At 39.0% G+C, this 22,185-nt stretch overlaps 1 protein-coding gene across 1 annotated transcript in view; it reads right to left on the bottom strand.

Moving 5' to 3' along the window:
- The window catches only part of LOC122079322 (transcription initiation factor TFIID subunit 5-like), a 40,588-nt gene extending 18,487 nt beyond the window's left edge, over nucleotides 1-22,101 (bottom strand). The window contains exons 1-7 of the mRNA XM_042645696.1: nucleotides 21,974-22,101; nucleotides 21,595-21,807; nucleotides 20,839-21,025; nucleotides 13,838-13,923; nucleotides 10,382-10,487; nucleotides 2,593-2,810; nucleotides 2,145-2,187 (exon numbers count right to left, since the gene is read on the bottom strand). Coding sequence (XP_042501630.1) covers nucleotides 2,145-2,187; nucleotides 2,593-2,810; nucleotides 10,382-10,487; nucleotides 13,838-13,923; nucleotides 20,839-21,025; nucleotides 21,595-21,807; nucleotides 21,974-21,981 — 861 coding nt within the window. The 5' untranslated portion in view covers nucleotides 21,982-22,101. The remainder of the gene's footprint in view (nucleotides 1-2,144; nucleotides 2,188-2,592; nucleotides 2,811-10,381; nucleotides 10,488-13,837; nucleotides 13,924-20,838; nucleotides 21,026-21,594; nucleotides 21,808-21,973) is intronic.
- Between the last annotated feature and the right edge of the window lie 84 nt (nucleotides 22,102-22,185).

Below are 22,185 nucleotides of genomic sequence, written 5' to 3'. Positions count from 1 at the left end.
CCCCTCACAGTACGTAATAATAGAAATTAGAAAAGAAAATAAAATAAAATATTAAGTAAGACAAATGTGAGTGGGAATGGTTATCTCAACCTGGGTATCTCACCCACAGCTATCCCAGTTGTTTGTCGTTCTTTCTCAGAAGAGAGAGAGCAAGTAATAACTGCATCAAACTTCATTAATTCAATTCTGATTTGTGTCTACAGCAAACTATATTTATATAGAGGTCTGAAATTACAAAATAGAAGCTTAACTCAAATTAGAAACTAATGCAAAAATAGAAACTATCTCTATCTTCTAATTTAAGGAAAAAAATAGCAGCCACTAGGGACTTTCTAAAGTGTAAACAACTACTAAAGTAGGGAAATTAAAGGGTTTCCTATGCTGGTTCGATGGAAGCTAATTCCGGTTCGGTGGCTGCTTCTTCCTCCTCTGGTATTGTAGCCCATGATGGGATCTACATCACTCTTCTCCCAACTCAAAATCAGATTTGTCTCCATACAACATTTTAAAACTTTGGTCCATTTTAGGAAACAATCATCCAAGGATGAACCAAAAACAGAGAAATCCATGAATACCTTAAGAAACTCCCCCACCATGTTAGAGAAAATAGACATCATAAACTTCTGAAAGGTGGTGGGGGCATTACACAGCCCAATGGGCATCTGCCGGAAAGCGAAAGTACCATAGTTGCATGTGAAAGTAGTTTTCTCTTAGTCTTTAAGACAAAAAAGACTTGATTATAACCTGAATAGCCATCTAAGAAACAAAAATGGCTTTGGCTTGCTAATTTCTCTAGGATCTTATCAATGGACAGGAAAGGAAAGTGATTGTTATGAGTGACAAAATTCAATTTCCAATAATCAATGCATACCTTCCAACTTGTGGTATTGTCAGTACGAACCCTGTCACCCTGGTCGTTCTCAACGACAGTAATGCCCGACTTCTTAGGCACAGCTTAAGTGGGCTAACCCACTTTCTGTTAGAGATGAGGTAAATAATGCCTGCACCTAACCATTTCACCACCACTTTCTTGACAACTTCATGTTAGGATTCAATCCCTTTGCGCATCCCGAAAATGTTTAACTCCATCATCACAGTAGATATGATGCATACAAATCAATGGGTTAATACCTTTCAAATCAACCACGGACCATCCAATGGTAGCCTTATGTTCTTGGAGAACTTTCAATAGTTTGCTTTCTTGATCAAATGTCAAGCTAGAAGCAATGATGACAGGTAGTGTCCCATTTAATCCCAAGAAAGCATACTTTAATGAATGGTTTAAGCTCTAACACTGGTGGAGACTCAATAGAACTCAATGTTGGCTTCTCAACTAAAGGAGGAAGGGACTCAAAATTGATAGCCTAAGGAGGATGGTTAGAAAGGGTAGGAGCATTTAACAAAGCATTAACCACAGTAGTGTAAGAATTAATATAAAATTATCACCTCCAAAGAAGGTGAAACACTGCTGCATTGAGCCATATGCTGATATCACTGGGGTGCACTCTGCTACCACCTCATCTATCACATCGACGGAGAAACAATATCAACATGCATAACTTTCAGGATATCTTCACCTTGCCTAGAAACTTAAAGAATTGCCTCTGAGTTTCCCCTTTTTTTTTTTTTTTTTTTTTTGTTCAGCAAGCAAATATCATCTGCATTCCACATAAATTTATTTATTGGGAGAAAGAACCCTGCAAGTCTGGTGTTACCTAAGCCTAGACACAGTTGGGTGCGAAAAGACCATGCTGCTCCCTCCTACCCCGTGCACTGAAGATGTCCCGCGTACCCTTCCACTAGCCCCGTGAGCTGGTGTTGCCTATACAACTGGCAAAGTTCTTTCTCCCTAATTTATTTTTAAAAGAAAAAGGTCATCATGCTATCAATGCCATAGATATTGTCAGTTTCTGCAGGAGAAATTTTACTTAAAAATTCTGTAATACAATGGAAAGAAAATCAGATTTATTCACTTCCTTCAAACAATTAAAAAAGACAATAAAGAGAACGAACCTCAACTCAAAGTAAAATGTTTGTCCAACCTAATTATGGTTGGATTGAAAAATTCTATTTCACACACATCTAATACCCAAAAAAAAAGAAAAAGAAAAAAGAACTGAGGTATACTGATGATTGTAGCATACCTTTGCATCTTTTGAAATGCTCACTAGGAGAGAGGTTTTGTGCCTGCGAAAGGAAAATATTGATGCCTTAAACAGTTGATTGAAACACAGGGAAATCAATATAAGATGCATATCTGAAGTAGCAGAGAACAATACTAGTTTCACAATTATTTGCATCTCCACTGGATGTAAATTTTGACAAGAAAACAAGTACAACATAATATTTGGGTATCCAGAACAGTTCTGGCAAAAAGAATAATGCACAAACTATAAGTCTTAATCCTCCATTTAATAAACAAAACTTCAGGGACACATTCTAGCTAACAAAAGTAGAACAGGCATATCTTAAGAATATTTGATTCAAGAATGGAATAAACAGCAGACTAAAGAACTTAAGCTTCAACTTCCTTAGCTGCAAAAAACAAAAAAACTGCAGCCAGTAAACTCCTATCAGGAGATAATCTCATACCCAGCAACTGATAACAGTGAGACAGGTTTCTCATGCCCATGAAAAGTAGTTCTTAAAGCACGTTGGCCACGTTTGCCACTTGAGGTGAGGGACCAAAGACGAACAGTACCATCTTCACCTCCACTTGCAAGTACTTTTCCACTACGGTCACCTAGCAATTTATCTGAAAGTGTGGTAACTGGGCTGTTATGACCTCTTAGACAGCGTTGACAACAGTCCTACAAATAAAATGCATGCACAATGAATTTCTGGAGATAGGATACAGTAAATAGCATTCAGCATTGTATTTGTCTTCATAAGAAACAGCACATAATAATAATTAAAAAAAAAAAAAGCAAAAAAAAAAAAACAAAATAAAATAACATGGATATCACAAAATAAAAGGTTTTATACAAGAAAATCTCCTTTAGACCATATCCAGGGCCAATGCCCTCCCTGCGCACCAGATTGTCTAGGAGATGACCCAGTCCTTACTGATATTGCCTGTCGTAGTACCAGAAGAGAAAAGTGAAACTCAGGCCGAGCCAGGTGGAAATTTTGAATAGGGTTGAGCCCAAAACCTAGACTGATGTAGTTCAAACTTGGCAGCCCATGTTACAACATTACCAAAAGAAAATGCATGTGATGTTAGATCGAGCTTGCAAAAGAAAGGGGTTGTTGGTGTGTAACGCCCCGGGCCCGGCCCCATTAACCTTGGCACAATATTGTCCACTTTGGCCCATGGGCTTCAAAGCATTAAAACTCGTTGTACCATGTTAAGGAGGCTAGAGGTTATTAACTAGCCCAGTAATCTCTCCCTATGCGATGTGGGACTAAAGTTTGCACACCCTCACTGATCTCCCAAACACCTTGGTACTTGCCGTATTCTTGGTGGGGACACCTCACCGATCTCCTAGGAAGATCTGATACTTGCCTTATTCTTGGATGTCAAATGTTGGTTCCATCAAACCAAACTAGTCAACCCCAATGTTGGCCCATCAAGCCAACCCAAAGCCAGAAATTACTGTTCTAGTTAGCAGTACCCATTAATAGTGATTTGGTCTTTTTTTGTTAAATTTTTATTGTTTCTTTGTTAACAAGTAGTCAAAAGTCTGGTTTAGTCTCTAGAAGGGTCTTTTATTTCTATGTTTATTGTTTCTGAGTCTCCAAGTTTTTAGTTTTAGCAATAGAGAAGTCTAGTTCCTATTTTCCAGTTGTTTCCTATTTTAGATCCTTCTATATAATTGAGTCCCTTTTTTTCTATTATATAAGGAGGCATTGTTGTAACACAAAGACACGGATTGATTAATGAAATTGTTCGTGACCTATGCTTACTACTTTGGCCTGAGATAGGTTGTTCATCAACTAACAGAGTTAAGGGTGAGAGACCCAAGTTGAGATAGCCATTCCCAATCCCCCTTTCTTCCTCCATCGATTCTCACCCTCTTTCTTTCTTTCTTTCCTGGTAGGAAACCTAAAACTTATCAATATTTCAAGACATGGTCTAGGGGATAGCCATTCCCTATCCCCTATACTTCGTCTACAGCTTAAAGTGAGATTGAAGCCCTCTAAGGTAGCTGATCCAAAGACACACACAAAGTCTATCGATTCAAGTTTAAGAGTTTTCCCGAGAAGAAATGTCGAGTGCGTATCTCCTAGACCAGATCTCTGATTGCTACAGAATTTTAAGGGCTTGTTGAGGACCTTAGGAGGACCACTCAGTCCAAATTTGAGGATCATTCAACGCTTCCAGCACAATTTCTTGAAGAATTACCAAAAGTTTCCTTTTTCTTGCAATCAGCATAAGTCGCAATCTGGTTGGCAGAACTTGCTCAATTTTCTATGGTTTGTGCCCCCATATAGGATCTCCATTCATCCAAATTTTAGCCCCAACGGAGCCCTATTTGGTGAGATATAATTTAAGTAAGTTTCGACCTAAATCTGAGTTTATTTTCAGATCTTCTCTTACTGTTGAATCTGATCTATTCCAAGTCTTGTTGGAGTTTAAGATGGATCCTCCTGGGATTGATTACCTTGGAAATAAGTCTGACACCACCATGTCCTGAAATACTGATAAGTTTTAGGGTTCCCTACTAGGAAACAAGGTGGGATAACTCAGATCAACTGAGTTGAACCATGCCATACCTCCAATTTTGATAAGTTGATTCTCCTGGCTACTCTCAAAAGGCAACCAACGAATTTTCAAGCATGCTATCTAAGTATTTCTTGTGTGACTCAAGAGAGTTAAGGAGAGATTCCAACAACGGCTTAGGAGAGACTCCAATAGTGGGACACTAGTCGGACTCTAGCTTGCCAAAGTTATCTTACTATCTTCAACATTCAGCCATCATCATCCCACACCATTTGCACTATTATCACCTTCATCATTCAAACACCAACATAGCAAGATCAGAACTGAGCCAAATCTGAACCCACGCTATTCAGCGCCTACCCCTATTAATGCAGGAGTAGATTACAAGTAACTAACTCTGCAGTTTATAACCCCAAACAATTCAAATAGGAGCAAGAAACAAAGAATTAATACCATCAAATAAACCCCCAAGGATACAATACCCATATAGGAGCAAAACCAGCCCAAAACCCAACCCGATAGGAGAGAGAAAGACCTATAGAGCTGGAGAGAGAAAGGTGCGGCGAAGTCTGTGGGAGTCCAATTGAGCTGCACTTTTAGGTGTAGATAGTCCCTAGGGAGGATACAAAAACCCCCAAAATATGAAGGGTTTCTGACGGCTGGTTATGGAGTTATGCGCTTTCTTGATTTTCAGACCTAGGAGAGAAAATGTGAAGAATTCTGCAGGAACAACAACTTGTCTTCTTCAGATAACCTCAAGAGAGGATCGATTGATCTTCTTAGAGTATAGAACCAGTCCTCCAAAGGATCTGCAGATCAGATCTCAAACTTGGGCAGCAATGAGGGTCGATTGGCTTCAAGAACAAGAACTCTTTGGCTGACTGATTCTGATTTTGTATGCTTTAATAGGTCTGAACTTCTAATAACAATAAACAGAAAATAAAAATAGAAAAAGAAGAATCGATGGAGGGTTGAGAAGGGTGAAAGAGAATAAAGGAATAGGTATCTGACCCCTCAGGTTTTGGGTATCACACCCCTCAAAGGTTTAGGCATCTTACCACTCAATAACAGTTTTTTTAGCTAAAGAGTAATCACTCAATTATTCATTCATTCAAATCTGAAATTATAAATACATAGACTCCTTTATTTATAGAAGGCAGAATAGCAATCAAACTACTACTAGGAGCTAGTTTCCCAATAGGACTAGACACTCCTACTACAACTAGGAGCTAGTTTCCCAATAGGACTAGATGCTCCTACTACAACTAGGAATTCAAAATAGGACTATGACTTAACTTTATGACTCCAACATAGAGTAGGACTAACTCACTAATAGTCCATATAGGACTTTACAACCGACCAATGGCCTAATGGGCCTTTATTGAATTAAATAGCAACTAATTAAACTAATGTATTAAATCTTATTTTTCTACCTTCTTCCTATATTTTAGGCCCATTAAAGTGGCCCATTTCAAAGAAAACCCATGGGATCAAATGCTCAACACATACATAACACAACCCAAAGCTTATTTGCAATAAAATAAGCTCAAGTGACTTATCTACATCACCTATTCTCTACCAGTTTTCAATCTTGGCGTGATAGACCTTTAGGTCAGCACCAATATCATATCCAGGGCTACATGAGCTTGACTGTAAACTATGGATATGTTCAAATTGAAATCATTCAAGTTGAAAGCTATTAGAGAGGAATAAGTATGTGTGGGGGTCTCTTGTATTTATCCACAATAGGAATTGTTTTATTCCTATCGTGGCTGGTTAGTTCCAGTTAGATTGGGTTAGCAGTTTCCCGTTTTAACTAAGTTCTAGAGTTGTATTCTGTTTAGGTCGCTTTTCCTTGTTTGAGAAGGAAATATCCTTGTAATTACACAATATATATATATATATATACGATGGGGGACTGCTGGGTGTTGATTGCTCTTCTTCCATCAGTTCCTGCTTCCTCATGTCCCCTCTTTCTCACCTCTTTTTACTGGTTTTAATGCTCTACATATGGTTTCGTGGTATCAGAGCAGTAAAATTAGTAGAACAATCTTCTTTCACTTTCTGATTTGAGAGTCCATTAAAGGACAAGAGTTCTTCTCTGGTCGCAGCACCTAGGCTGCTTATTCTCTTGATTCTGTCCTACTTATGATAGCATGAAAGTAGAGCAGACTGCTACTATTACACTGCTATAAATGAAGATTTTGGAGCACAACAATCTGATTTGACCTCCAGGATACCTGCGGCTCCAGTTTCCAGAATTTTTCTTTCTATCTAGCCATTTGGTGGCTAATTTTTTTGAAAGGTGTTTAGACTACATATGAGGTACATTGAATCCAAATTTGGGTCCAAACTACTGATTTGATTCCTATACTGCCTGCGGATGCTCTATTTTTTAGGTCTAACTGCTAATCTATTGCTACTGCAATTACTTTTGATCCAGCCATCTAATGTAGTCAAACTTTTGGGCATTTATTCCTCTCTATTAGACACTGGTTCGATCCCTATTTCAGGTCAATCTGACCTCTTGATTATCTGAGGTCAGGAATCACCAAAATTTGAGTATACACCATCAAGTACAACCTTGATGGCTCTGTTGAACGCCTTAAGGTGTGGTTGGTAGCTAAAGGATACACTCAAACGTACGGTGGTGGATTATTTTGAAACATTATTTCCTGTATTTTCTGGCTGTAAACTTAGATTGGCTTTTGTATCAGATGGACATAAAAAATACCTTTCTCTGTGGTGATCTTCAAGAGGAAGTTTACATGGAGCAACCTCTGGGTATGTTGCTCAGGGGGAGAATTCTACCAAATTATGCAAACTTCATAAGGCCATCTATGGGTTGAAACAACCACCACAAGTTTGGTTTGACAAGTTCAGCTCTATTGATACTCATTGTGTGGGTTCTCATAGTGCTTTTTCTGACCATTCAATATTTGTTCGGTGACATAACTCTAAAGTGGTTGTACTAGTTGCATATGTGGATGATATTATTTTATATGAGAATGATGTATCCAGAATTGCAGAAGTAAATTCCTATCTTCATCAGCATTTCAGATGAAAGACTTCGGTTCTCTCAGATATTTTCTGGGTATTGAAGTCCTACGGAGTAAAAAAGGAATTAGCCTATCACAAATAGGCTGTAATGCTTGCCTCTAAGTGATGCAGTTGGGCGATGGAAGGGATCTCTTTGATTTGAGAATTTTCCTATTTACTTTCCTTTTTGGTTTAGAAATTAGTTTGATAGTATTTTAATTTAGATTTGATTTTTATTTAGTTGCTATATAGGTTAGTTTCTATTTTCAAGTAGTTGCCATTAATTGTCTGATTTTTCCTTTATATTGGACATGTAATCGATGGAGTTTTTAGAGAGATTTTTTTTAAAGAATAGAAATTTGAAAGTATTTTTGGTTTTGAACCATGGCTGCCGATTCCCTCTATCTCCCTCCTTCCTCTTTCTTTGATATTCTTCTTTCTTCCTCTCTATTATTCTGATTTTTTTCTCTTCTCATCTTCTTCTTTTCCCTATTTTCTTTTTCCTTTTTTTCAATCTTCTTGCTGATATCTTTCACAGCCCCTGTTCTGGGCGACAGAGTACAGCTCAAGGAATCAACCGTACCTCCCTGGATACAAGTGTTTTCACCTCCAAACTTTGGGGCTAGGATCACCTTCCTAAGGCGACCAAACCGCAGAGTTCCTGCGACCAGATTCAGCCCCTGTTGTGAGTTTCAAGACCAAGTTCAGATCTGGTTCCCTATTACCGCCAGATCTGAGTTGCAGGGACAATACAACTCCTCTTACTTCTTGTTTGAACTGTTTGTTTGTCGGAGTCAAGAGACCTTAAGGCTGGCAACATTCGTTTCGAATTTCAGGTCAAACCAAGCCCTATCGAAGGAGTCCTACCGATCAGAAGTTTTTTTTCTGTCCGCTGGTTTCTGGTTCTCACGACAAGAAGAAGAAGAACAGGTTTCTTTTTTTATTTTAAAAGAATTTTCCCTGTTATTACAATTAAGCCCTTGTTCCCCAAAGTTATATTCCATTACCCCTTTTCTCTTTGGTAAAATTCAGAATAAGCCTTTGTATTAAAGTTTTTAGTTCTAGAACTACCCCAACTGCCATATAATTATTTCTAAGACCCAATTGGTTTCTAAAAATTACAAGAATACCCTTCAACCTTTAAATTGAGATATTTTATCATTCTTGTGGGCCCTAAGCGATCCGATTCCCTCGGATCCGCATCACTAAGCCTACTGATACTCTCATAGATCCTCATCAAAAGTTTGGTTTCAGTAAGAGTGAAGATTTTGAAGACAAAAACACTGGTATATGAGACTAGTTGGTAAACTTATCTACCTAACAGTTACAAGACCGGATATATCTTTTGTTGTTGGAGTCATCAATCAATTCATGCGATCTCCAAAAAAGATTCACTAGGATGCAACTTGTCGTATATTGAGATATTTAAAAGGGGCTCCAGGGAAGGTTCTCATTTATCGTCCTCATTAGAGTGTTGACCTAGTAGGGCTCTCTGATGCCAATTGGGCTGGCACCGATAGTGATAGAAGATTTACTACTGAATATTGCACCTTTGTGGGTGGTAATCTAGTACCTTGGAGAAGAAAGAAGTAAACAATGGCTAGGTCTAGTGTTGAGGTTGAGTATCGAGCCATGGCACATACTACAACTGAATTGAGTCAATTGATGTAGCATAAATCATTGCTTCAAGAGCTAGGATTTCTAGTCACTCAACCTATGAAGATGTTTTATGATAATCAAGCCACACTCTAGCATTGCAAGCAATCCAGTGTTTCATGAGAGAACCAAGCACAATGAAGTTGATTGCCACTTTTCCGCCAAAGATGTTTCAAGCTGGGCATTGGAAATTTGTATGCTCTAGCTTGCGGGGGAGTGTTAAAGAACGAAATAAGTGTGTGTGGGGGTCTCTTGTATTTTTAATAGGTAGAGTTTTATTCCTATCTTGGCTGGTTCGTTCTAATTAGGTTGGGTTAGTAGTTCCCTGTTTTAACTGAGTTCTAGAATTGTATTCTGTTTAGGTCTCTTTTCCTTGTCTGAGAAGGAAACCTCTTCGTAATTACACAATATTATCGATTGCTCTTCCCAGCGGTACCTTCTTTCTAATCTCTTATCTTTCTAACCTTCTGTTTTACTAGTTTTAATACTCTAGCTATTGTTTCAAAAGCAATGGCACTAATACCTCAAGTAGTGAACCTAATACCTGAGTCAAAGGAAGAGGGGGAAAAAAAGGGGGGGGGGGGGGGGAGCACCAGAACATATTACAAGCGTAGCAGCCATAAAGAAATTTAATTGCTAAGACTATGCTATTGGAAGATCAACCAAAGAAAATTTCAATGACCATTAGCAGCCAAAGGTCTCTCCGCGGCAGTAGAATGTGGGTAGATATGCATGCCTTGGTTGATATTAACCCCCAGTTCTATGCCCAAACATAACTCAGTTCTTGACATATTGGTGAGTTTCAGTATTCCCTCTTTGAAAAAAGTGGAGAAATTACGCAATTGGTAAAATATTAACCATGCCTTGCCTCCAATTAGTTTAGAACAATCAGTTATAGGAATGGCATGTTCAAAGAACAAATCAGAGTGGCTGAGACTAAAGGATATAACCATGATGAATTTCAACATATTTAAGGTTTATCATTGTCATTGGATCAAAACAGAAAATTATAGCAGCCTATACCTTCCACCATAGACGAATGGAGTGATCACAGCTTGAGGTTACCAAAAATTTATCTTTATTCTGTGCCTCACTTCGAAAAAGAGATGTTTCATTGAGGGAAAATAATCTGGACAACAGCAACGTTAGTAAAAGTAAGTAATAAATAAGCAAAGCGATGATGTTCAAAAGAACAAGAAGGCCATCATATGGGCCATGGCTTGGTATTTTTGGGTTTACTATTGTATGGGCTAATTTTATAAACCCAAATATTAGGAATTTAAGGCCTTTACGGGATTAGTGTTAGTTACTATTTTAGCAAGCTATATTCTTTATTTTAGTAGTTTTTCAAAAAGGCTGGACAGATGTCATACCATTCCAGCCCCTAGTTTCTATTTTGAAGAAGACTTACGTTGTCTCCCTACGTAGAGGTTTCCTATTTTTCTTATTTCCATTAAGTTATAAATAAAGAAGGAGGGGGGGGGGGAATCATAGACACCAACAAAAATTTGCGAAACAATTTAGCCTTGAGCTAGTTTGAGTTCTGTGAGAGACAGAGCAAGGTTCTGTGGGATTCAGAACTGCTCTATTGTGGGATGCAGTAGGGAAACATTGGTGGGATGCCAAGGCTGGAATTGGTGGGGTAATTTCTTCTCAGTTAAGTGAGAAGCCTTTTTTTTTTTTTTTTTTTTTTTTTTATTCCCTTCCATTAAAAGGCCAGATTCTGTTCTTCAGTCTTGCGCATGCTACTTTCTTATTTTGTTAGCTCTCTTAAGTTATACTGTCCATTAACTGTTGTCTGAGACTCTGAGTTCCTTCTTAAGTTTTGGACAGATGTTTGGTCCTATAGTCAATTCAATGACAACCAATCAATCCCTCAAACTGTTGGTAGTTCACTGCCTTCTAAAAGACCTGTGGCAGCACCTTATTGGCTTGGTTTCTAATTCTGTCCTGCTACTTTAGATTTTCTATACCCACTTACTAATTTGTTCCTCAGTTTCTATTTCATTTTCTTATTTTCAAATTTTTTTTCTATTTTCATTCCCTTATTTTTTATTTTGTTCACACTAGCTATTTCTTCACTTTAATTACTATTTTCTGCTGTTTAACTTTTAAGCTTCTAATTTTACTCAATTTCTATTTTCATAGACTCTTAATTTCTCCCAATCTAACCATCGGATTTACATCTAATTTTGGCAACCCATTCCCCACAACTAATAGGCCTCGTGATCAGAGTTGCAACCAGATCTGATCATCTTTTGACCAGGTTATTAAGAGACTTACTGGTCTAGATCTTTGTGGGCTAATGGCAAAGTTCAAAATCTCGTTTCGTTTCGGTGTCCGAAATCTTGGCGAAATCTCGGCAAGTTGCGTGATTTTTTTTTTTACTCAGTTGACTGTTTCAATGGTCAAACGGCCATATTCTAACCTGAAACTTGGTAGGGAGCTCGTTTTAAGGTTAATAAACATGCTTAGAACTTACATTTGCAAAAATATTAGAACATGGCAGTGTTTTAGAGTTACATCCTTGTTTAGCAGCAACCGTCAAACTGCTCTGGAGATTTTATGAAATATTGCTAGAACAAGATATAATATGATAGCAAAACAAGTAAATAATGCATCTAAGCCATGATCAAAGCATACATCAACATTGATTAACTAATATTTAGAGTACATGATTAACTATATTAACCATAAAAAATACATTTTTTGTTGATGGAAAATGTATTTTTTAAACCATAAATATAAAAAAATATATATATTATGAACCAAAAAAAAAAAAAAAAATCAACTCCGTGAGGTCATAGATCGGCCTCTAGTGTCCTAACATATAAAAAATCTAGTCCTATCCAACATGTATTTATGTACTATTTCAAAAAAATAACAAATAAAAAATGGTTTACCTTTCTAAAGCTTGAAATGTTTAGATCTTCAACTTTGAGTGATCTTCAAGGCAATAGATGTGATGATATAGCAAATTAGTGGACAATGGAGTGATTTTGTATTCAAATGCAATGAGAAGCCAAAATTTCGCCAAGACAGTCAAGTTGGAGTCAAAATTTTGACTTCCCCCCTACAAGATTGGGTATTTATAAGCCTTGGTTGCTACCGTTTCGGCGAGATATCGAACAATACCGAAATTTCGGCCAAAATACCAAAATTTTGACCGAGATGATTACCTTTTTGTAATTCATAGCACATCTCGACTCGGTAAAAAAAAAAAACGAACTTTCCGAGATCTCGGCAAGATTTTGAACCATGACTACTGGTTACCACCTTTGGGCAATTAGATAGCCATTACAAAGATAGTTGTCAACACAAAAAGGATCCACAGGGCTCCATTGAAGCTAAAAGTGTGAATTTTGAACCAAAACTGAATCGAACTCAATGCTGGCCTTCGCTTCAGAAATCAGATATCGTAAGAGAAAATGTATTGTCAGTTACAACCGACAAAGTGTTTGTCGTCCGCCGTTCGTGAGTACTATCCAACGGCAATGCCAAATCTCTTTGTAGTAGAGTCTCTGCTCCCATTCATCTCTCTCTCTCCTACCATTCCCCCATCAACCAAGCCCTAATTTCAGAAACCCTATTCCTCCAATCCTCCCCTGGTTCTTGATGGTAAAGGGTTAAAGCCTGAAAGGTTCCTGCATTGTAAAGTAGTGTTTTACGTGTCTGCAACTTTCTTTCAGAGCTTTGATGCTCTTAGTGCAGTTTCAGCTAAAAATCGACCTTCCTGTTTCATGTTTGATGAAGTTGTATATAATTTCTTTTGTTTTATTTAGATTTAATATCGGGTTGTTAGAAACTTCTTTGGTTAGGGTTTTGATTGATCGGTTCTTATATGCCGGTCTGACTTCTAGCTCACAATCTTTAGATAATTATGGATATAATGATGGCAAAGGAAGGGGGAAAAAACAATGAACTCACCAGGCCTTATTGCAACTACTAGGGCTCTGTTGCAGGAATCCTGTTCTGAAATTCCTCTTTAAGGCCATACTGCTGTTAATTTGCAGCATGGCACTTTCCACTTGCACCTTTGTTGTCCTTTGTTTCAGATGGTCAACAAACCTCAACTAACTTTCTTCATCTTGTCACCCATTAGTGATGCTGTTAAGTTCCCACAAGTGCAATCATTTTGGATTTCATTCTTCCCAGTCTTGGTACTCATCCATCTCAACATGACAAAATTAGCTATACGGATTTAAGTTTTTGTTGTTTCTCTAAAACTCATCTCCATCAAATATTACTGGTTTATGGCCATACTATTAAATATTTAGCATTTAAGCGAAAAAGAGGTGCCAGGGGGAGGGGGAACTGTTCAATATGACACAAATGTGAGGCATAAGAAAACAGCTTGAAACGTGTTGGCAGCAGGTAAATCTACATTTTATATCAAATCCTATTAAAAAGTGCATTAAACTGTGATGGATCACTAAACATCATATTTTCTGGATCAAGAAACTCATGGGAAATACTCACCTCATACAGGTAATTCTTGCATTATGATCCGAAAGGGTAACCGCGGAAACACTTCGAGAGGTATTAACTTTTCGCACCTTCGAACCCTAGTAGTAGTCAAGACGCATAACAATAACCAAAATTAGAATAAACTAATTTTTCATACATGTGAGTGTGATAGTTATGATTTCTCAGCTTAAATCATTTGGGATAAATTTAGCAGCAGAACAAAAACCAGAAAATGCTGACAGAATATAATCGAGACTTTTAGATGCACCCATAAAACAATTTTTCTTAAACTGCCCTTTCCAGTTGTTGCAGTTGTTGTTTTTACTTGTTGATAAATTATTATTTTAAATTTAGGGTGGGGAGGGGGAAGGAAGGAGGGGGCCACAGTATTAGGGTAATTTGCCACATAAAATATGTCCCTATATATCCCTTTCCCTACAAACTCATCAGCAAGAGAGCTCTCTGACTAGAGCCTCAATCAGAGGGAGAAATTCCCTCTCAGAAATAACTAAGAACCTTGCCTTCCTAATGACATTGATATATCTCCAAGGCCAACCAATGTAATTATCACAATCCAAACCTGTTAGGATTAAGATCTTGAGTGAGACTTTGAACTTCCCACAGCACTTCGAAAAACTCGGACAATAATTTTCCAAATAAAAACTCAAATATTATAACATTCTCACAAAAAATTAAGGTAACATCAATAACTAATAACTGAACCCTTGAGAAATTAAAGGTCACAACCAAACTGTCTGGTGACAATTAAATTCTATCTAATTAAATTATTGCATCTGTTCCAATCTTAGAACATAATCTACTGGAATACGATAAAATAAGTCATCTAATAAAAAGCGTATCCGCTCATAAAAACTCCATCCGAGCAATGGTAATCTCCATTGCTAATCTATAAAGAAAAAAATAGGGTGAGCTACAAAGCCCAATAAGATAGAACATGGTATAACAACACCATATAAGGAAGTACATACATCACTCTGTAAATCATGCAGCAATAATAACCTCATTAAAATGAGTTCAAACCTTTCCACCTATCAAGTACAAGTAATGCATAGGTATAACTGACTACCGCTACACAAACATATGAGTGAGGTAATCACAATGACTAACCAGCCATCCCCGTGTGTCAAGCCAGGACAAAAACAATACTACCATCCTAGATGACGCATCCTGTGGCTAGCAGGGCATCTCGCAGGTTAAACGAGGCAACAATACTACCATCCTAGATGGCGCATCCCGTGGCTACCAGGGCATCTCACGGGCTAAGGAGGTGTAGACACCCAATTTTGTCACCCTCCTCCGACTATGATAACTTACGGATCTTGGACGCGATCTTTCGCTTCCGATCGATAGAGATGACAACTGACTGAGGTAACTATTCCCAGAAGCATTCCATACTTACCCAAAATTCCTAGATATCCCGTGCGAGAGAAAAGAAAGGTCCAATTATGACATTTCATATACGAAGGAATTCGGTCCTAGATGACCGTATGGATGCATAGTACTCGGAATCACGATTCCCAGAAATTACTCCATGAACACCCAAACCCCGCCCATGTGAGCACCCACACCTTGCCTTGAGTGTCCAAACCCCACCTATGTGAGCACCCACGCCTTGCCTTGCACCCCTGCCTGCGCCCCGCGTGCATCCGACCAAGCCCTGGGTACATCCGACCAAGCCCCGTATGCACCTGACCAAGCCCTGCACATACCCGACCAAGTTCCAGCACCCGACCAAGCCCCGCGTGCACCCAAACAAGCCCCGCATGCACCCGACCAAGCCCTGCACATACCCGAGCAAGCCCAGCACATACCTGGCTAAGTTCCAGCACCTATGCCAGAGCCCCAGCAATTATGCCAGAGCTTCAGCGCCCCCGCTTTAGCCCCAGCACCCCCGCCGGCGATTGGAATCTCCATTCCGGTAACCGATTTGGAGAAGGATTCCCTCTTCACCCACTTGTGTACCCCATACTACCCCGCTAGCGTACCCTACACCACAGCCTCCCATTGGTCCAAAAAGGAATCTTTACCCTATTGGTCCAAAGAAATTACTTTTCCCCCTATTGGCCAAAGAAATTTACCCTCCACCCCATTGATCTAAAATTTCTTACTTTCACCCCATTGGTTTAGAAAAATTACATTTTACCATCATTGGTTAAGGAATTTTCTCTTTCCTCCCTATTGGTCCAAAAATTCTATAAATACCCCCCTCCCTTTGGTTTTTCACAACAACACAACACACCACAACAACCCAAGTCTCTTAGTGAGCACCCCTTGTAGAGAAGCTCTGCCCTCTCTCCTCCCCTTTCCCCCTTGAGGTTTTTTAAGTCTTCGGAGAGATCTTCATATTCGGATCTTCGAAGTGTTCTTCAGGCCTTTGAAATTCTTCAATCCTTTGCCTTCTTTGAGTGAGATTTCGTGTAGGAAAAATTTCCCCTTAGTCTCCCACCCCCTTTTGAGGTTCTTCAAGTCTTCGAAGAGATCTTCGTAAGATTCCTTCGAATCTTCGAAGTGTTCTTCGGGCCTTCAAAGTTCTTCAACCATTTAGGTTTCAGTCCATTCCTAGCGGAAGCTCTGCTGGAGTGCCACCTCAGCCTAGCCTATCCCCAACAGAAGCTCTGCCGGAGTGCCACCTCAGCCTAGCCCTCCCATAGCCTATCCCCAACGGAAGCTCTGTCGGAGTGCCACCTTAGCCTAACCCTCCCATAGCCTATCCCTAGCAGAAGCTCTACCGAAGTGCCACCTCAGCCTAGCCCTCGCATAGCCTATCCCCAGCGGAAGCTCTGCCGAAGTGCCACCTTAGCCAAAATCTAAAAGTAACCGTTCCTAGCCGGAACCCTGTCCTAATATTATCACAGTCAGCATCTCTCGAGAAAGGAAGTTGGAGGTTAAGACCATCTTCCCTTGAGCTGGGAGAATCCACCAGAAAGTTCGTACCAGCGTCAACCAGGGGTCCACCCCTATTGACTCGAAACAGGGGTTAAGCTCAGGTATAATTTCTCAACAGAATTAGCACAATGTAGACTTTATATTGACCTTGTTTTAGTGTATATAGTTATTTAAATTCAGTCAATGTATATATGTGTGATAATTTAGCTATGCATGTGGAATAGGAATAATTATGGGAAATGTTCATTCTTAAGCATCTAGTAGGAAGACCGGCTGAACCAGGTAGATTGGGTGCCTAACACCTTCCCAATTCTACAACCTGACACTTACCCTGAATCTCTGGACCAGACCAACTTTCGGGCCCTTTTGTCAGGAATTGGGCCCACCCCCGGGTCCTAGGGCCATATCCTAGGTGGTGACTCAAAACCCTTTTGCATGATCCCGATCCCCTTATTGGACCATCATCAAATCCCCGTCTCGAATGACAAACTTTACACTCTTGCGAAATAGGCCTCCACGTATCTCCGAGCGACGATAAGACGGTGTGGGGCCCACAGGGTAAGCACACATGACACACCCTTCCCTTATGAAAGAGAAAGAGATGAAAGAGGACGGAATGCATGCAAGTCCTTTTCCCTCCCCAAAAGGGGGAAGAGAGATCTCGTTTTCCGACCGCTACCCTCACAGGAGGTCAATACTATCATCCCAATGGCACATCCCATTGATCAGATGAGGCATCTCGCAACTAAAGAGGCAGTGCATCACACACACCATGGTACTCTACATACAAAGTCCCACTTGCAACCAAGTCCAATGACGGACAAAGTAATCCCACATTCCAACATAGCACATCATTCTCATAAGTCACATGCTTAAATATTACTTGAATAAAAATCATTGGACAAGGCAATAATGATATAAACAATATCATAACATGTGAAATTACATAGGTGTACATAGATATAGTCATACTTAGTCCCACTTCTGAAAACACTCAAGCGTATATAGATGTAATCATGCCATGTTCTACTTACCTCGATGACTAATTTGTTAATTCCATTGACAATCTAATCACACAAGTGTTACCTATATACACATGCTTTTCCCTCCAATTTCTACTCTGGGTCACTATGCATGTTTCCCTCTGTTAGGTTTCACTCGTAGTAATCTAGAAAAACAATAGTTTCCCCCTTTTGGGGACTCCTTAGATTCTCAATTTTTTTGGGGTATTTGATTTAACCATCACCGAGGTAAATAAGACATGACATAATTACATCTATATACGTTTGGGTATTTTCACAGTAAGTGGAACTTGGTATGACTATGTATGTCTTTATAATTTCACATGTTATGATATTGTTTATATCATTATTGCATTATATAATGATTTTCCATTCAATTATTATTTAAGCATGTGACTTATATAAATGATGTGCTATGTTGGAATGTGGAACTATTTGGCATGGTTTTAGATTTGATTGCAACCCTATCCAATAGGGGGTTATGTGTTGGCCTTGTGTATAGGGTGTCATAGTGAGACGTGATGCATTGCCTCGCTAGCCGCAATATGCCTTGTTTGATCAATGAGATGCAACATCCAAGATGGTAGTAATGACTTCGCATAGCTCATAGGATGCCTCATCTAGCCAACGGGATGTGTCATCTGGGATGGTAGTATTGTTGCCTCACCTAGCTTGCGAGATACCAAGCTAGCCTCGGGATGCTCCACCTAGGGTGGTAGCATTGTTTTTTATCCCACCCTGAATGTAGTGATGGCTGAAAAGTCGTTGTGAATACCTCATTCATATGTTCGTGGAGAGGCAGTCGTCAAACCTATGCTTTGGAAATGTTTGAACTCATTTTGATAGGAATATTGTTACTACATGATTTAAAGAATGATGTATTGTACTTAAAATGGTGTTGTTATGCCCTGGCCCTGGTCTATCCTATTGGGATTTGCAGCTCATTCTATTATTTTCCTTACAGATCACTAGTGGTGGCTAGCCCATCTCAGAGGGAGTTATTGATGAGCGGACATGCTATTCATTGGAGTTTCATTTTATTATTGTTTAATAGTTTATTATGTAAGGTTTGCACATATGTAATACTTTATTTTTCTTTAAGTGTTAATTGTCACTAGATAGTCAGTTAGTGTGGATGTAGACAATTTGGATGTGAACTTGTATTTGATAAGGATTCCTCTATGAACTGATGAGGTTATTTTATATATTGGTGGAGAATTCTACAATATTAGAGATTTCATATTGGAAAATTATTTCACAAGTTTTATGGAGTGCGTTGGGAAGACCAGTCTTAGTATCTTGATCCTAAAGGGATTGGGTCATGACTCATGACAATGTTGGTATAAGAGCAAAGGTTATAGGATTTTGAAGACTTAGCTAGTGTTTCAAGCCATAGATTTGAGTTCCAAAAGCTTCACGTGTCCTTGATTTCCTTCCCTTGAAGAGAATTGCCCTTAGAAAGGATGAGTTGTATTGGTATATTTACATCTACCCAAAACGGGTATATTCACTCGGAGTAAAAGTTTTCAACTATCTGGTCTAAAAGAACAAGGGAAAATTTATTTTGCAAGAAGAGAACTAATGTAGATCAAGCTTGCACAAGGAAGGGGCTGCTGGCCCCCATCGAACTGAGCCCAATGTTGGACCAGCCAACCCAAACCAGGCCTCATCGAGCCAGCTGTAAAGGAGCACTGTTGTCTCCTTCGATCACAAGGAACTCTCCAGAATTTTGTCTTCAAGTGGAACCTCTAGAAGCTTAGCCAGCTAAGCAATTGTTTGAAGATCTTAGCAGCCTTCTAGAAGCCCTCAAGCTGTCCATCAAATTCAGTAAATAGCTTAGGTTTAGTTTCCTTTTGTCTTGTTGACAAATTAGTTTCTATTTTGGTTCCTTAGTTAGTTTCCTTTTATTAAGAAAGTAATTAGCTAGTAGTTTTTATTTTAATGTTTGTTCAATGACTTTGGTCAAGTAATTGAGTAAGGAAGATTTAGTTAGTTTCCTTTTTGGTAGTTTCCTTTTATTTGTAAACAATGTATGGCTATTTAAAGCCCATCAAATTAATGAATGATGATTTTTGAAGTTATTAAAAATTTGAGTTAAACAAGGCTGTGATAGCTGAAACTTGAGAGGGTGAGATGCCCAAAACCTAACCTCCCCCTTCTCAACCCCTCCATCGATTTCTCTTTTCTTCTTCTTTATTTTATGTGTTAGCCTTTGTGAGAGAGTGTTTGTAAGTTGTTTAAAGACCTAAAGACCCCAAATCCAAGAGCTTGAAGATCAGCCAAGAGGATGTGCCGAAATCAGCCTGTCAGGGTTTTGAGTGTTGATCGATTTCTGCCCAGATCTCCTCATCTGTAAGTCCAATTCCAAAACCCTTTTAGGGGTTTATAGAGCATCCTAGGGAGTACCTTCGATCAAGGATTCAGCCCCACAACCACAGCTCTTCTCCCTACAGACCATAAAACCCTAATTTCTGGGTTGATTTCTACCATCACATTGCTGCACCTATGCAGGTCTGTTACAGGCCATTTGGAGGGTAAACTGAACTGATATAGGACTCTATTTGACCAGGTATTCCAGCCCTTTGGTTCCCTACTGAGTTAGATAACAGATTCTGCTCTTTTCAGCCCTGTTTTCCCAGAATTATGCTTTGGATCCGTGAATCAGTTGACCTCAACTGGGGTTGTTTACCTTGTGTAAACCGACCTTACAACAACACCACAGTTTGTTATATTTATCCACCAAGAAAATCTTGCTTTTCACTCCACCAGGTGGTAAGGCCATCATCCCAATAAAAGGAATGAATAATAATGTGATATTTACATATCCAGCTAAATACTTTGGATCACACTGGCACAAATTGCAAAATCAACTTATCAAAATGACCAAAAAATACTCTTCAATCTCTCACCCAACATTTTTCATGTATACATCTAAAGGTTACTCTATATGATCTTCCAGAATGACATATGGAAACTACAGACATACTTTAATTTCTCCAAACATGCACCTGCTTGATTTGACCACAAGGCAATGTACAATGGAGAAAAATTCATAAATCATTGCAAAAGCTGTAGGTTTCATACCTGTGCCAAAAAAATATCTCCTTTATCCAAAAGTATATGGCTGTATGGTTTTTCTGGTGAAGAGTAATGAAGAATCCAGGGGTCAACAAATTTAAATTGTTGAACCGCAGTACGCTTAGACAAATATGCTTCCCTAACTCCTGAAGATAGTGCAGAGCTTGAAGATATTTGTTGTGGCCAATGCTCCCTGTATTAATAGGAAAAACAGACACAGGTATTGTAAATTTGACCCTTTTTGGGTTTTGGGGGGAACCAACTGATGGCTAATGTCTAAAATCACCTCAGACAGGAACCCATGTCCATGTCCAGGTTTGGGCTGGCCCTGTGTCTGCACGAGCCTGATGGGCATAGTGCAACCTAGGCCAAATTCCTCAGAAGCCATGACCTCCTAAACCAATTCCAGCCCAAGTCAAAACCATGAACTGAACTTTAGTTGATCTACCGGAGCTCAATCCATCGACAAAAATGATAGAAAAATATGCTAGAGTCTACATGGATTGAACAATAAACAAATACAACACCTCAACTCATTCCCTTCAACCTAGAAACTAAAACTTCTGAATTGCAATGGAAATTCATCATAAACACTTAGCAGTAGCTTCAAAATGTTCAACTTTGAAGCAATTAGAACCTAAGGTCCTCAATTGAATGAAAGAAACTTTTTTGACTCGAAAACTAACCATAATGCGAAAAATTAAGATAAGAAGAGCGTAAACAGAAGAAAGGAACTATTTTTTGGGGGGTGGCTGGAAATACCTGAACCAATTATGCCAGATTGAATCGGCATAGGCAGCTCTTTTGAAGAATTTACAGGTCATGGCCATGTTAGAAAGATCTTGCAGATTCAAATAGCTGGCGGAGTGAATCAAAGCGTCGAGGTCAAGATCCGTAATGTTTCTCGAACTCTGCTCAATCGAACATGACGCTTTCATCTTCGCAATGCGAATAATTAAAACACCCAAGAGAAATCTGAGAAGGGAATTAACCAGTGGGAGGCATCAGCATTCAAGAATCCACAGAAACAACCTACACTACAGCTACGGGGAGAAGAGAAATCCGTAACGTTGCCAACTTGTATTCGAGTCTAGAGATGTGCCTAGCTCGAACCTACGAAACCCAATCGATAAGAACTTACTGGATCATGTTTGGGAATTAAGACTCAAGTTTCGTGAAACTGACATCAAATCGGATCGCACGAATACCGATTAGACATCAAACTGAACTAAAAAAAAAATTGGATGGAAACCAATAACAGCCCAAAATTGAAAGCTTGCTTCTTTCTTTTTTTTTTTTTTTTTTTTAATTATTATTATTATTATTATTATTTTTTAATTTCTGAATATAGAT

This window comes from Macadamia integrifolia, chromosome 5 (assembly GCF_013358625.1).
Source record: "Macadamia integrifolia cultivar HAES 741 chromosome 5, SCU_Mint_v3, whole genome shotgun sequence".
Taxonomy (NCBI): Eukaryota; Viridiplantae; Streptophyta; class Magnoliopsida; order Proteales; family Proteaceae; genus Macadamia; species Macadamia integrifolia.
The sequence above is the reverse complement of the archived record's forward strand: the minus strand, read 5'-3'. Positions and strand labels throughout refer to the sequence as shown.